The sequence below is a fragment of the Aulonocara sp. 'chitande type north' Nkhata Bay genome, linkage group LG11, assembly GCF_057382095.1.
Source record: "Aulonocara sp. 'chitande type north' Nkhata Bay isolate Kocher_YH1m ecotype deep benthic linkage group LG11, A_spYH_male_GT1.1, whole genome shotgun sequence".
Lineage (NCBI taxonomy): Eukaryota > Metazoa > Chordata > Actinopteri > Cichliformes > Cichlidae > Aulonocara > Aulonocara sp. 'chitande type north' Nkhata Bay.
Genome location: NC_141354.1, coordinates 27,712,113 through 27,724,224, shown reverse-complemented (window position 1 = coordinate 27,724,224; position 12,112 = coordinate 27,712,113). Strand labels below are relative to the sequence as shown.

Here is a 12,112-nt window from a genome sequence, read left to right as displayed (position 1 = left end):
CACCCACCGGTTTGTGAAGCCTTGAGATTTGCTATCACCATCTTGGTTTCCAAAAGAAAAAGAAAAATGATGTGATGTGATGACTGACTGTGAAACTGTGCTCATTGTTTGCCAATGAGCTGTGGTTTCACACCATAGATTTATTTTGAGACATAATATGACAACGATTTACAAAATACACTCATTAAAAATTATTATTATTCAATACGACCCCACATGAGTGGCCAAGCCTTTAAACTCAGCAGGAAACTGTTGGCAGAGTTCAAGTTAGAAAGCAGTTTTGTGACTTCTATAGAACTGGAAGTGTTTTTGAAAGTTATCACCTTCTCAGAGTATTCAACACTTCCACATGGGCTTTGTTTTTCCGACCTGGAAGATATATCCATCTTTTATTTTGTCTGTGGTTAAAGCATACTGGACATTCCACACACAAAAAAATTAGGGCTTTTACTGTGAAAATCTATCATCCAAGTATAATGGTAACGTCCTGTAAGTCCCGTAGTATTTATTTTGAGAATCTGACACCGAGATCTGTTAGTCACTATGAGGGTCTTTGAACGAACAAGAAACATTACATATGATAGACACATCGCTGGTTGTTTTAGACGAGCCACCTACAGGACACACATTCTCACTACAAAGAATCTCTGCCACCGTCTATTTCTCTTTCTTTCTTTTTTAACTCTCCTGCCAACAGCAACTGCTGTTTTTGTGTGTGTTGTTGTTGTTGTTTTAATCGTCGCTGCAGCAGTAAAAGCTGGATCCTGTCGCTAGGCAACCACCCCTCCTTCCCAGCATCAGCACCAGGACTGTGTTAACGCTCTCTGCCGCATCACCGAGTTGGCTGCACGTTCTGCGTGCCTTGTCATCACGTATAGGGCAGGTTGTGGTTTGCAAACACGATCCGTTCCTCTGCCAGAGTCACAGCTCGGCTTGGAAACAGAGGAAGAGATGCGAGGGCAGCAGAGGGGAGGGGCGAGCAAACACGATAATGAAAGATAAACTTAAGTTGCTGTGCTATGAGGGGGCACGGGAAGGCTAAGCGGCTGTATTGGTGTGATGTCTGGTGAAAGGCTGTGAGGTAAACGTCGGTGGTACATACACACATTCACAAACACACGGGCTGAACGGGATGCCCGCGTGACTGCAGGGAGGAAAGAGGCGGCGGAGGAGGAAGAACAAGAGGAGGAGGGGAGTCTAGGTGCTTGTGTGGACCGCCGCAAAAACCTCCGAGGTGGAGTTAACAAAGATAGATAGTCTGCTGGTAAATATTCCAGCCTGGCTGCTATTTTGGTGCAGTTTGAAAATCGATGGAACATTTATTTCCTGTTCATGCCGGGATAGCTAATTAGTCTTAGGGTGATCTTAGGGTTTTGATCTCCTCGCCGTCTTTTTTTCTCTTCCGTGACAGGATAAGGAGCTGATAAAAAGGTCGCGGGAGGGGAGCGCACATGTTCAGATGATGTTCCTCAAGACTGGACGCACGGACTGACCCCCACATGCCGCCTCTGCTGGGAGTAAAACTACAAGCGAACAGCTGCTATCTCTGAGATGCTTTAGAATTTGCGGCCTGCTCGGGTCTCCAGTTACCGCAATGCCACGGGCTAGAGGAGGGAGAGAGGGACGAGAGGAGGTGGAGAGGAGGAAGCAGCAAAAAGCAAATGAGTAATAATAGCAATAATGTGAAGATTTAAAAGGAAAACGAATTGCCCAGTTTGCCTGTTAGCGTTATAATCAAAGAATGGCTGGGCAGCAGAATGGCGTAGACTGTACTATATAAGCTACATTGGCTTCTGAACTGAGTGGGGTGAAAGAGACGCTGTGTGGACTTAAAAGTATAAAAGCTGAAACATCAGATGAGGTGAGTATGGTGCCTGCGACTGTGTGGTAGCAGCTCATTTTTTCAACTTTCTGCTGACAAAGTTATTGGACTCACTGGCTGGACTACAGTGTGCACCATGGGACATTGCGCAGAACCTGCCAGTGGAGAATTTGGTGCATAACTGTGACAGAGCAGAGCTCTGAAGCCAGCATTTATGTCTCTCTCTCTCCTGCTCTCCTGTGCTTCTGCCCACACAACTTGTCTTATGAACCCGCTGTAAGCGTAAACCCTTTCCCTGCCTCCTCCACAAGCCAAACATGCCTTCACCTTCAGACTCTAGCAGCGTGGCTTCAGCCTCTGGGTCCCGGGGTTGGTCAGACAGCCGCAGGGGCATGTCTGGCCGGGGGCCTGGTGGAGCCCGACTGCTCCTTTACCTGGGGCTCTGCCACCTGGGCTTGGGAGCAATGGTCCTGGCCTTCTCTTTCACCAGCATGGCCTTCACCACCACTCCCCGCGTAAGGCAGTCCTGTCCATTCTGGGCTGGTTTCTTTGTAAGTGTAACTCGTACTGAAAACAAACAACAGTATGTTACAGCAGATATACTAAAGGAGGTATTTCATGGTGCACATGCTTTTTGTTTCCAGGTGGTGGCATCGGGGATTGTTGGAATAATCTCATGGAGGAGACCTCTGACGCTGGTGGTATGTGTAGCACATTGCATCAAATCTTTCTGAGAATTTCAAACTTTTCATCCTTTTTGGCATAAAAGTGGGAGTTTAAAATGTGCATTCTTACATAACTGATAATTGAGGGTCTTTGTACTGGGGTGTTTTGTCACTATGTGGTTTAAACAATTCTATATCTGCATGAAAAAATCTATCATATTTTATATTTTGATTACACTGTGCACATGAAGTAAAACACTTAGCAGGCTTAAGATTTCAGTGCATTCAGGACAGAAAACAGGACCAGGATCTAAAACAGGCACTTTCATTGAACATGTTCTTTACTCTGGTTGAAAGCATCTTGAACCATGAGATATCCTGCTGTGGTCTTTGGTTGAATGCCACACTCTAACTCAAACGTCATCTCTGTGTATCTCCACAGGTGTCACTGTTTATGCTGCTGTCTGCAGTGTGTGTGATACTCAGTCTAGCTGGCTCAATGCTGTCCTGTCAGAATGCACAGATGGTCAAGTCCATGCTCACCTGCCAGGTACAGTGAGCAATATTATGCAAGCTTCGTCTTCTACCTTCATGCTTAGATGCATGGAAAACGTGACAGGAATAGCTGCAAATATCCACTTTTGGTCTACCGATTAGTGCTTTACACCAATCCAATGTGTTTAGGTGGAAAATGGTCTGTGTGTGTGCTGTGCACGCACAGACCCCTGCTCCACAGATGAGGAAAAGCTGGTCCTCAACCAGGATAATGGGTGCCACTCAGTCAGAAAACAGCTGAAGGTAGGTAGAATATTTTTTGACCACACTGGAAATCCATTTTCCACATAAAAGATTACATAAACCAAGATTTTGTTTTCTTTTGAATGCATCGTCTATACAGGACCTTTTGTTCAGTGCGTGTGGTCTCAGCATTCTCTCCACCATCATTTGTACCCTGTCCACCGTGACCTGCAGTATCCACATATTCTCCCTGGACCTCCTGCACCTGGTAGGAACAGATTCAGCACATTTTACATTTAAAATGTGGACCCTGCAAATGTGCTGGACTGCTGCCTTAAGAGATTAGAAAATATATAGTGCTGTGAAGAAGCATTTGCTCCCTTCCTGATTTCTTTTCTTGCATATTTGTCACACTTACCTGTTTCTGATTTTGAAAAATGTTTAAACATTTAGATAAAGATAACTCAAACAAATACAAAATTCAGTTTTTAAATGATTTATTAAGGGAATAAAACGTCCAAACCCACCTGGCCCTCTATGAAAAAGTAATTGCCTGAAACCTAATAACTGGTTGTGCCACCATTGGCAGCAAGAACCGCAATCAACAGTTTGCAGTAATAGGCAATGAGTTTTTCAAACTCGCCATCAGACCCAACTGTTCTTTGCAGAAATGTTTTAATTCACCCACACTGGAGGTTTTTCCAGCATGCACAGCCTGTTTAAGATAAGTCCTGTTTAAGTCTGGACTTTGACTAGGCAACTCCAAAACCTTAATTTTGTCATTTTTAGCCATTCAAAGATGGACATTAAGGTGTGTTTTGGATCATTGTGCTCCTGCATAAGCCAAGTGTGATTGAGTTTCAGGGCATGAAATGATGGTTGGACATTGTCCTTCAGGATTTTCTGATAGAGAGCAGAGTTCATGGTTCATTCAGCTAAGGCAAGTCGTCCAAATACTGCAGCAAATTTTTCACGTAGGGCAGGTAGGTTTGCATATTTTTTTCCCTTAATAACAGAATTCATCCTTTAAAAACTGCATTTTGTATTTACTCAGGTTATCTTTGTCTAATTTTAAAATTTGTTTGCTGATCTGAAACATGTAAGTGTGACAAATATGCCAAAAAATAAGAGATCAGAAAGATAGAAGATACTTTTTCACAACACTGTATCTTTTAAAGATGTACCCAATTTTTTATTCCTGTCCAGCTGGCCCCACATCGCTCTCGGTCTGTCAACCCAGAATGCACCACTCCTCAGGATGCCTTCCTGACCAACATCATGGACTTTGAGGAGTTTGTTCCACCCATCCCTCCACCCCCCTATTATCCTCCTGAGTACACCTGCAGCTCTGAGACAGATGCTCAGAGGTACTAAACATGCACTTAAAATGCATCAATATCACTTGTGTTCGACGTTTAGTAGCCATTCACTTACATGATTAGGCTACATTTTGTAAAACCAAATGATTGATATTTTTGAATTCACATTTAGCATCACCTATAATGGCTCCATGGAGAGCCCCGTTCCCCTCTACCCCACTGACTGCCCTCCTCCTTATGAAGCTGTGATGGGACAGAGAGCTGCCAGTCAGGTAAGTATGTGTGTACTTTTATGTGTTTGTGTGATGGACTTAGTGAGAAGCTGATCTTTGTCTTTTGTGACTATCAAGGCCACAGTGTTTGACCCCCACGGCACTGAGCTGTCTGGAGAGAGAGGAACTTCCACCGCCTTCAGTGGAGAAGGTTAGCTAATGGAATATATGTTTTATGGAGCCATTTGCATTTGGAATATTAAAAAACAACTATTATTAAAAAATTATTAGAAAAAGTTACTAAAAATCAACATAATTATCATTTTAAAAACTAGTTCCAAACTTGAAGGGGTACTTCACTCCCAAACCAAATATACAGATTTTTATTTAGCCTTGTGTAGGCGAAGAGGGTGGGGGACGGTAACAATTGGATCCGGGTTGAAATGAAAAGAACGCCAGGCAGAGGTATTTAACACAAAATAAATCTTTATTATAATCAATTAACTCAATATTCATATAAACAGTAACAACAAAAAGAGACAGCAACGCTGCTTTAATGATAAATCAGACAGTCCAACCCAAAGAGATGGTGACCACTTCAACAAAGAAAACAACTATAAGGCTTCAACAGAAAAAGACAGCAACGCTGCTATTAGCAATTACTAGGCAGGCCAAACAAAATAATGGAGGCCACCGACACTTAAGGAAAACCACTGCTCGGTTAAGAGCTACTCACAAAGAGCCACACACAGCAGGCCTTTTCCACACCTAGACCAGTATCACACACAGACCAGTATCACACACTGACCAGTATCACACACTGACCAGTATCACACACTGACCAGTATCACACACTGACCAGCACAGAGGGGAAAACCACCAGAAGTCTCTCCCACATCCACACTGCTCTCCTCCAGCTTATATCACCTCTGAGGGTAATTGGTGGTCAACAAGGGCAAATGAGCAGCAGGTGTGTCCTAAAGGAGAAGGCAGGGACAGAGAGAGACAAGGGGAGGGGCAAGAAAGAAGGAGGAGGAAAGGGAGAGGACAACACCACGCCCACACACTCCCACGTCCTCACAGGATGTAACACCTTGCTTACATGATTGTAAAAAGACCAAAACATTAATACACATATTTTAATTAAAGCAATTTTCAAGCCATACAAGGTAGCATTTTAATATAGGTGTTACTAATCATATTAATAATACTCTGTTCTAAACCGGTACACAAACAGATGATTTAGGTACACCAGTGTTAACCTGCTATTAAAAAATATGACTGGTGTGAACTCTGTCTATCTTTTTCTTTTTTTGTTCGTCATAATTTCAGAAATGGGACAGTACTGTTGTTATGACATTACATAATTTTTGGGTTGTTTTTTTCTTTTCTTCCATTTTTTGTTCCTTTGTACACTGCAAGCCAAGTGCCATCTAGTGCAATTCAACAGAAAGGTCGACATCTCTACAGCCACAAGATGGACAGATACTTTTTTTTAAACTACATGCTAGAGTAAAGAAATAAATAAAAATAAAAATAAAGTGTGGTTAATTTTATATTGGATTAAACACAAGTGTTAAACCTCATCTGCCAGTGACTTTTTTCAAATGTCAGCAATGTACTAAAATCAGTATTCACTGACAGTAAATATATTGAATTAATCAGATCTATATTTCAAATTAAGACAAACTGAAAATGAAACATAAAGCAGTGTGTAAAAGTCTTGCACCACCTCTCATTTCTTTATATTTTGCTCCAAGGAGCCACATATTGTCTCTTTTTTTTTTCAGTGATCATAAGGAATATTTCTCCAGGCTTTCTGAAGTTCTTGCAAAGTGTTTATTTGAGGATTGGTTCCTTTGCCACTTATTTTCAGTCCAGTTTCTACCTGACCATTTTCAGATTAATGTTTATTTATGGGGTAAGGGTTAAGGTTATGCTTATCATGCCTCTTAAGACTGACCATTCAGGCATGAAAAGCCTCCTAATTCAAGGGATGAACTAGTGTTGTATCTGCACATAACAGAGAACTTAACAAAGAATCCATTTTTAACTGTGTCTTTAGACACTTTGTTATTAACAGCCTGACACAAAAAAACTGATCATTTGTTCACACAATATTTTTCCACCAACAAGGTGATTCCCAAAGAGAAGTGAAGCCTCATCAGAAATGGTCTCAGTGGAAGTCTGGCTGTCAAGAAGTCATTGTTAAGCAAGGGAAACAGGGACAAAAGGCTGAGGTATGCCAAGTTACACAAGAACTGGACAGAAAATCAGTGGCATTAGGTCTTATTGAGTGATGAATCCAAATGTGAAGTCGTTGGTTCAAATCATCAATAATATGTACAGAGGAGGTTGGGTACAATGATCTACAGCTGCCTGTAAATTATGGTTGAAGCTCTGCGATGGTTTGGAGCTGCAGTTCAGCCACAGGTGTTGGTGATCTTCCCAAAACTAATGAAAATATGATCACACAGAAGTACCCTAGAATTTTGATCCACCATGCAACACCAACTGGAAACCTCTGATTGGTAACGGCTCATTCTCCAGCATGACAATGATCTCAAACACACTGCCAATGGAGTGAAACCACACCTGGATAGAAAAACACACAAGGGAACACTCAATTGCAGGCTGACCTCCTCAGAGCCCAGAACTCAACATTACTGAAGCAGTTTGGGATCATCTCAACAGTAAATGGATCAAAAGGCAGCCAACAGCCAAAGAAGAGCTTTGAATGTCCCTCAAAAATCCTAGAACTATTCCTGAACACTACTTAAATAAATGCCAAGAAAGCTCACATAAAAAGATTTCAGGCTATGTTGAAGAAGTAAGGTGGTCATATCAAATTTTCGCTTTCAAGCTCATTAAAACTCCACAAACTCTGTGCAGTGTTGTACAACAGAAAACAAAAAAGCATTAAGTCATAATTTTTACTGACAATATTATTGCTGAGGTATAGTAAGGAGTTTTCTTAGATTACTTAAAAAGTCCTATAAATGAAATCAAAATGTAACATTTTCCCTACATAATAAAGGATTACCTTTTTTTCTTAGTGTCTATGGACAGTGGATCTCTGTTAATGTCAGAGATTGTGGACATCCCTGATGATTCCTCCCCCTCTGAGGACTCCTGCCTCTTGGAGGTTGGGCTGAGAAACCAAGGGGAGAGGCGTAACAGGAACGCTAGTGAGGGTGGAGACGGAGGAGATGGTAGGGAGTATATCAACTTAGGTGGCCCACCGTGTCAAACACCAGAGAGTCCTCTGGCAGGAGGGCCGAGATCCAGGCGATTCCTCAGAGGAGAGCGGTCCAACTCCTGCTCCTCACCCAGCACAGCCACCACCACATACAGGTGAGTGCAAACGTCCGATGCCGGGTTAAAATCAGAAGTTGAAACTGCAAACACATGCCAACATATGTTTTGGCATTTTCCGGTTTTGTCATCCAGGTCTCCAGTGTTGCGGCGCCAGACCATCCTGGCTAGTAGCTGTTCCCAGCTGGAAGGGAGTTGCACCTCTCAACACCAATCCTCGATCCCAGAGATTCGAGTTCGCCCCTCCACCCCTTCAGTCCAAGGAGCCATCCCAGCCTCTTCTGCTCCCCTTACCTCATCCTCCTCTGCTACCAGTGAGCAACCCCATCCGCACCAACCCCTGTGTCTTCACCGGAGAGCTGGGAAGAATGAAAGAGATGGAGAGAATGTACAAAAAGACCGGGAAGGCTTCCTACGCCTTGTGAGGTCACACAGTGAGCCAGGTCTGGGCTCCTCAACTGAGAGAGGTAAGTCAGACACCAACGTAAACACATGTCTTAAACTAGCTTTATAGATCCCATAACCTGTCTGAACTTACATTTCTCTAGTTGACTTTGGCTCTGGAAGCAGCAAGGCATCTATAGACACAGGTAAGAGCTCACTCCTATGGACCTTAAAGATGAGATAAACTTTATCAGGCAGTGTGATGTACAAATGTTCTTAGTTAAAGAGCTGAACCTTTGCTGCATTTCATCACCACCTCTGTCATCCTTTCTTCCTCTTTACTTGAGATTGTCTAATTAGAAGGAGAAACCCCAAAAGAGATCATGTCTCAGTTGTTTTGATCAGACATAGCTCAGCTCATTTACCGCTAATTGCCCTCATTCATCAAAGCCTCTTAGCAACGACTGGAAACGTACGCTTCAGAGGAGACATGGAGATCCAGCCCCATGTGCACGTGATTTATGAAACTTTTCCAGAACATCAAAATTAGCAGTGATTTGATTACATATTGATAAATGACATCACTTTGTGGAAACAGTAATGTGCCTTCTTATCTGCATTTTCTTTTTCAAAGGACAGACCCCAATGGATGGATGCTCAAGCAGCAAAGTCATGGATACAGTACGTCATGGAAAAATGCAATAATCCATGATTATCCATGATACAGGCCTTAATGTCACTATCACAGGCATAAGATTTTAGGTAGCCTAATTTATTATGGGAGATTATTCCATCAGACACACTAAATAGTATGCTCTTTACTGTCTAGTCAGGGGGACAGTCTGGTACATTCTGTAATACCATGCAGCACTTCCTACAGTCTATATACCTCTTTGAATCATCAGCAGCAATATTTGTGTTTTTGCAGCTGTTTCATCTGCTTTTTTATGCAGCAAAAGTCAGAATGTTTGTAATTTAGCTGTTAAATTTCAGCTATGTCTACCTGTATGTTGTTTCCCTCACTTCCAACCTTTCTAAGTATATGTTAAGGTTGTTTTTCACCATTTTGTTTTTCTATCAGCTCAGGACTTTTTGGTTTGCAATTTTGTCTTGGACTCGGCCTACATCTTTATTTATATAGATTATACAGCAAGAATAAAAATATCAACACATATTGTACTGTAATGTGGAGGGATCTACAGTTTTCCTGTGGCATCTCCCCAATCAGACTGCAACTACTATATACTGCTGCAGTCACATTTTTTTTCTGTCTGCTGGTTGGGTGAAATTAGCTGAATGTCTAGAGTGAACAAAGATCCATATTTTAAATCAAGGAAATGGGCCTGCCCCTGGCAACTTTTCTAAGGTGTACCTTGCCTTTTGCCCTATGACAGCTGGGATTGGATGGGAGGATGGATAGATAGATAATTTATTCATACTTAGCCCCCTGCAGATCAGCATTATGCAAGTTGCTATAATGGTCTGCACAGCTCTGTGCCTGTGTCTGTTTTTTAAGGATATTTTTGACTTGGCATTGGGCTTGTTTTGTCACACAGACCTGGCAACTCTGCTGCTGGATCAGCTAAAAGGATATTATAGCTCTGCATGTAACATTTTCTTTTTCTTCTTATGCAAAGGCCCATCCTCTGAAGCGTGTCTGTTGCCCCGCACTTCTGTGCCTCCGGTTGCTGCTCTGCCCAGAAAAGGCAGCATCAAATTAGCAGCCACGGGGGTGCAGGTCCCCTCCAAACCTGCACCCACTTCACCGTTACGTTTACCTAAAGACTGCCACCGTTCTCTCGGAGACCTTAAGGCAAGTCAAAAAAAATTCTTGAAGGAAGTTACAGGAGCAGTAAGGTGGCAAATATGAACGGCTGTGCAGTCTGCTCATTCTCTGATCTCCTTGTGTTTCCGTCAGGTCACTCGGGTTCTGGTGGCTCGCTTCTTGCAGCGCTCCAAACGTAACCTGGCACCCCCATCTGAGCATGCTGGCAGCGCAGGGCAGGGACCTAAGAGAAGGAGTGGAGCTGAGGGTGCCAACCACTTGCCCTTGGAGCAGGTATAAAAAGAAGTCCTGATTACGCTGTTATGTCACTTTGCAGCAAACCTTCTGCCCTTTCTCACAACTTCATAAAAATATCTTCAGGTGTTGCGAACGCCTTGGAGCACAAGCCGCGGACAAGCCAACCATCATTCCCATCATCCTCATCGACGCGGACATCACCATTCCCACAGTGACAGTCGTCACAACCGACACTACAGCAGCCGGGCGCCTGAAGGGATCCACCTGCGCAGCTGTGGAGATTTAAGCTTCTCCTCCTCAGCGTCACTGCGTCGATTAGTGACACCTCATGCACCACATGGGTCATCGGGAGCTCTCTACTCAGAGTCTGCACTGTGAAAAGAAGAGGAGAGTGAAGGAGGGGTGGAGGAGGAAAATAGGTGGCACGCAAGATGACAAGGCTGTAGGGGGAAATATCTAGAAGCCTATTGAGATATTATTCCCTCCTTTGTCTCTTATTCACTTCCGTTTCTTGGAGCAAGCTGTGCAAATGGCCTTACTTAGTGGTGCTCTTTATCATGTGAACAACATCTTAGAGCTCCCTCACAGATCAACAGCAGTGCAGTGCTCTGTAGATGTTTATTTCTGATGGGCTCTCTTTAGAGAACCTATTGGCCAAGATCAACCTACCAGAAGCATCTTTTCTGCCACACCAATGAGCTCCTAACTCTGACTGGAAATGGAACTCAACTAGCATTCAGATTTACTTACACTTACTTTTAATCTCAGTCTGTTACACAATGGGTTGCAATATGCTTCTGGCCCTTTTGTACATTGCTATTCATTCACGGGATCGCTCAGGTGAAGTGATCAAGGAAAGCTCTTACTTTGTCTTCCATTGATTAAACAAAATGCATCATCATATAGTCAGCTGAGTACAATGTAAGATAAACAGACAACACATGAGAAATGCTTTCACATTACTGAGTTGCTAATTTTGTGTTTTTCTAATTCAGTCACACTTTTTCCACCTACACGATGGCCTTCGAAAAATAAGGCAGCCAGCATTCAGACACTGACATTAGTGCACGCCACAGACACAGGCTCAGCCTGTGAAATGTACTCTCTGTGGGTGGCCCCTGGACACGGTCATTTCATTTGCCCGTGCGCATGTTTTGCTACAACCGGCGATACAGCAGAAACCTTGTGCATTGAATCCTGACTGTCTGTGTAATTAAGTAACATGTCCTTCAGAATGTCTTTATCTGCATGTTTTGACTATGCTTCCTTTTTTTTCCTCCCCTTGCACCCAAGACCTGTGATAGTCGGCAGTTACAATGTATTTGTTTTAATAGCTAGCTCTAAGGACAAGGATCTGCAGCGCTCCCACGGGCTCCAAACATGCCTCTGTATCCAATTTGATTTTAATCGAGTTTCAATATGTGACACTGGCTAAAGCAGCTTGATCCTGTAAGATAAATAGGTGTAACTTGTACTCCGATGATATGAAGAGTCTCTCGCAGTAAATGTACAGATGAATTGATTAAGTGGTCAGGCTTCACAAAATGTGTTAGCACATGTCCCTGTGGACTCTACGGGTTGCTGATGGTTAGTTGAATGACAAAACAAAAAGAAAATCTTCCAGATACTCTCAT

General features: G+C 42.9%; 1 protein-coding gene across 3 annotated transcripts; it reads left to right on the top strand.

Moving 5' to 3' along the window:
- The first annotated feature begins 882 nt into the window (after positions 1 to 882).
- On the top strand, positions 883 to 12,094 carry entrep3 (endosomal transmembrane epsin interactor 3). 3 transcript variants are annotated; one of them, XM_086311707.1, is made up of 15 exons: positions 883 to 1,234; positions 1,412 to 2,373; positions 2,467 to 2,523; positions 2,930 to 3,037; positions 3,172 to 3,285; positions 3,386 to 3,493; positions 4,432 to 4,592; positions 4,717 to 4,816; positions 4,895 to 4,967; positions 7,813 to 8,110; positions 8,207 to 8,538; positions 8,620 to 8,661; positions 10,093 to 10,268; positions 10,374 to 10,514; positions 10,602 to 12,094. In XM_086311707.1, exons 2-15 carry the CDS (start codon positions 2,140 to 2,142, stop codon positions 10,854 to 10,856), a joined length of 2,199 nt encoding a protein of 732 aa, XP_086167833.1. In that variant the 5' UTR covers positions 883 to 1,234; positions 1,412 to 2,139; the 3' UTR covers positions 10,857 to 12,094. The 3 variants fall into 3 exon arrangements, with proteins under 3 accessions (XP_086167833.1, XP_086167832.1, XP_086167830.1); XM_086311706.1 differs by having other exon boundaries at positions 883 to 1,264; XM_086311704.1 differs by having other exon boundaries at positions 883 to 2,373.
- The last annotated feature ends 18 nt before the right edge of the window (positions 12,095 to 12,112 follow it).

Bases quoted from the DNA above. Each gene is read 5' to 3' on its own strand.
- entrep3 (XM_086311707.1), top strand. From the start codon at position 2,140: ATGCCTTCACCTTCAGACTCTAGCAGCGTGGCTTCAGCCTCTGGGTCC. The intron at 2,524-2,929 runs GTATGTGTAGCA...GTATCTCCACAG, and splicing joins GGAGACCTCTGACGCTGGTG to GTGTCACTGTTTATGCTGCT. The intron at 8,111-8,206 runs GTGAGTGCAAAC...TTTGTCATCCAG, and splicing joins ACAGCCACCACCACATACAG to GTCTCCAGTGTTGCGGCGCC.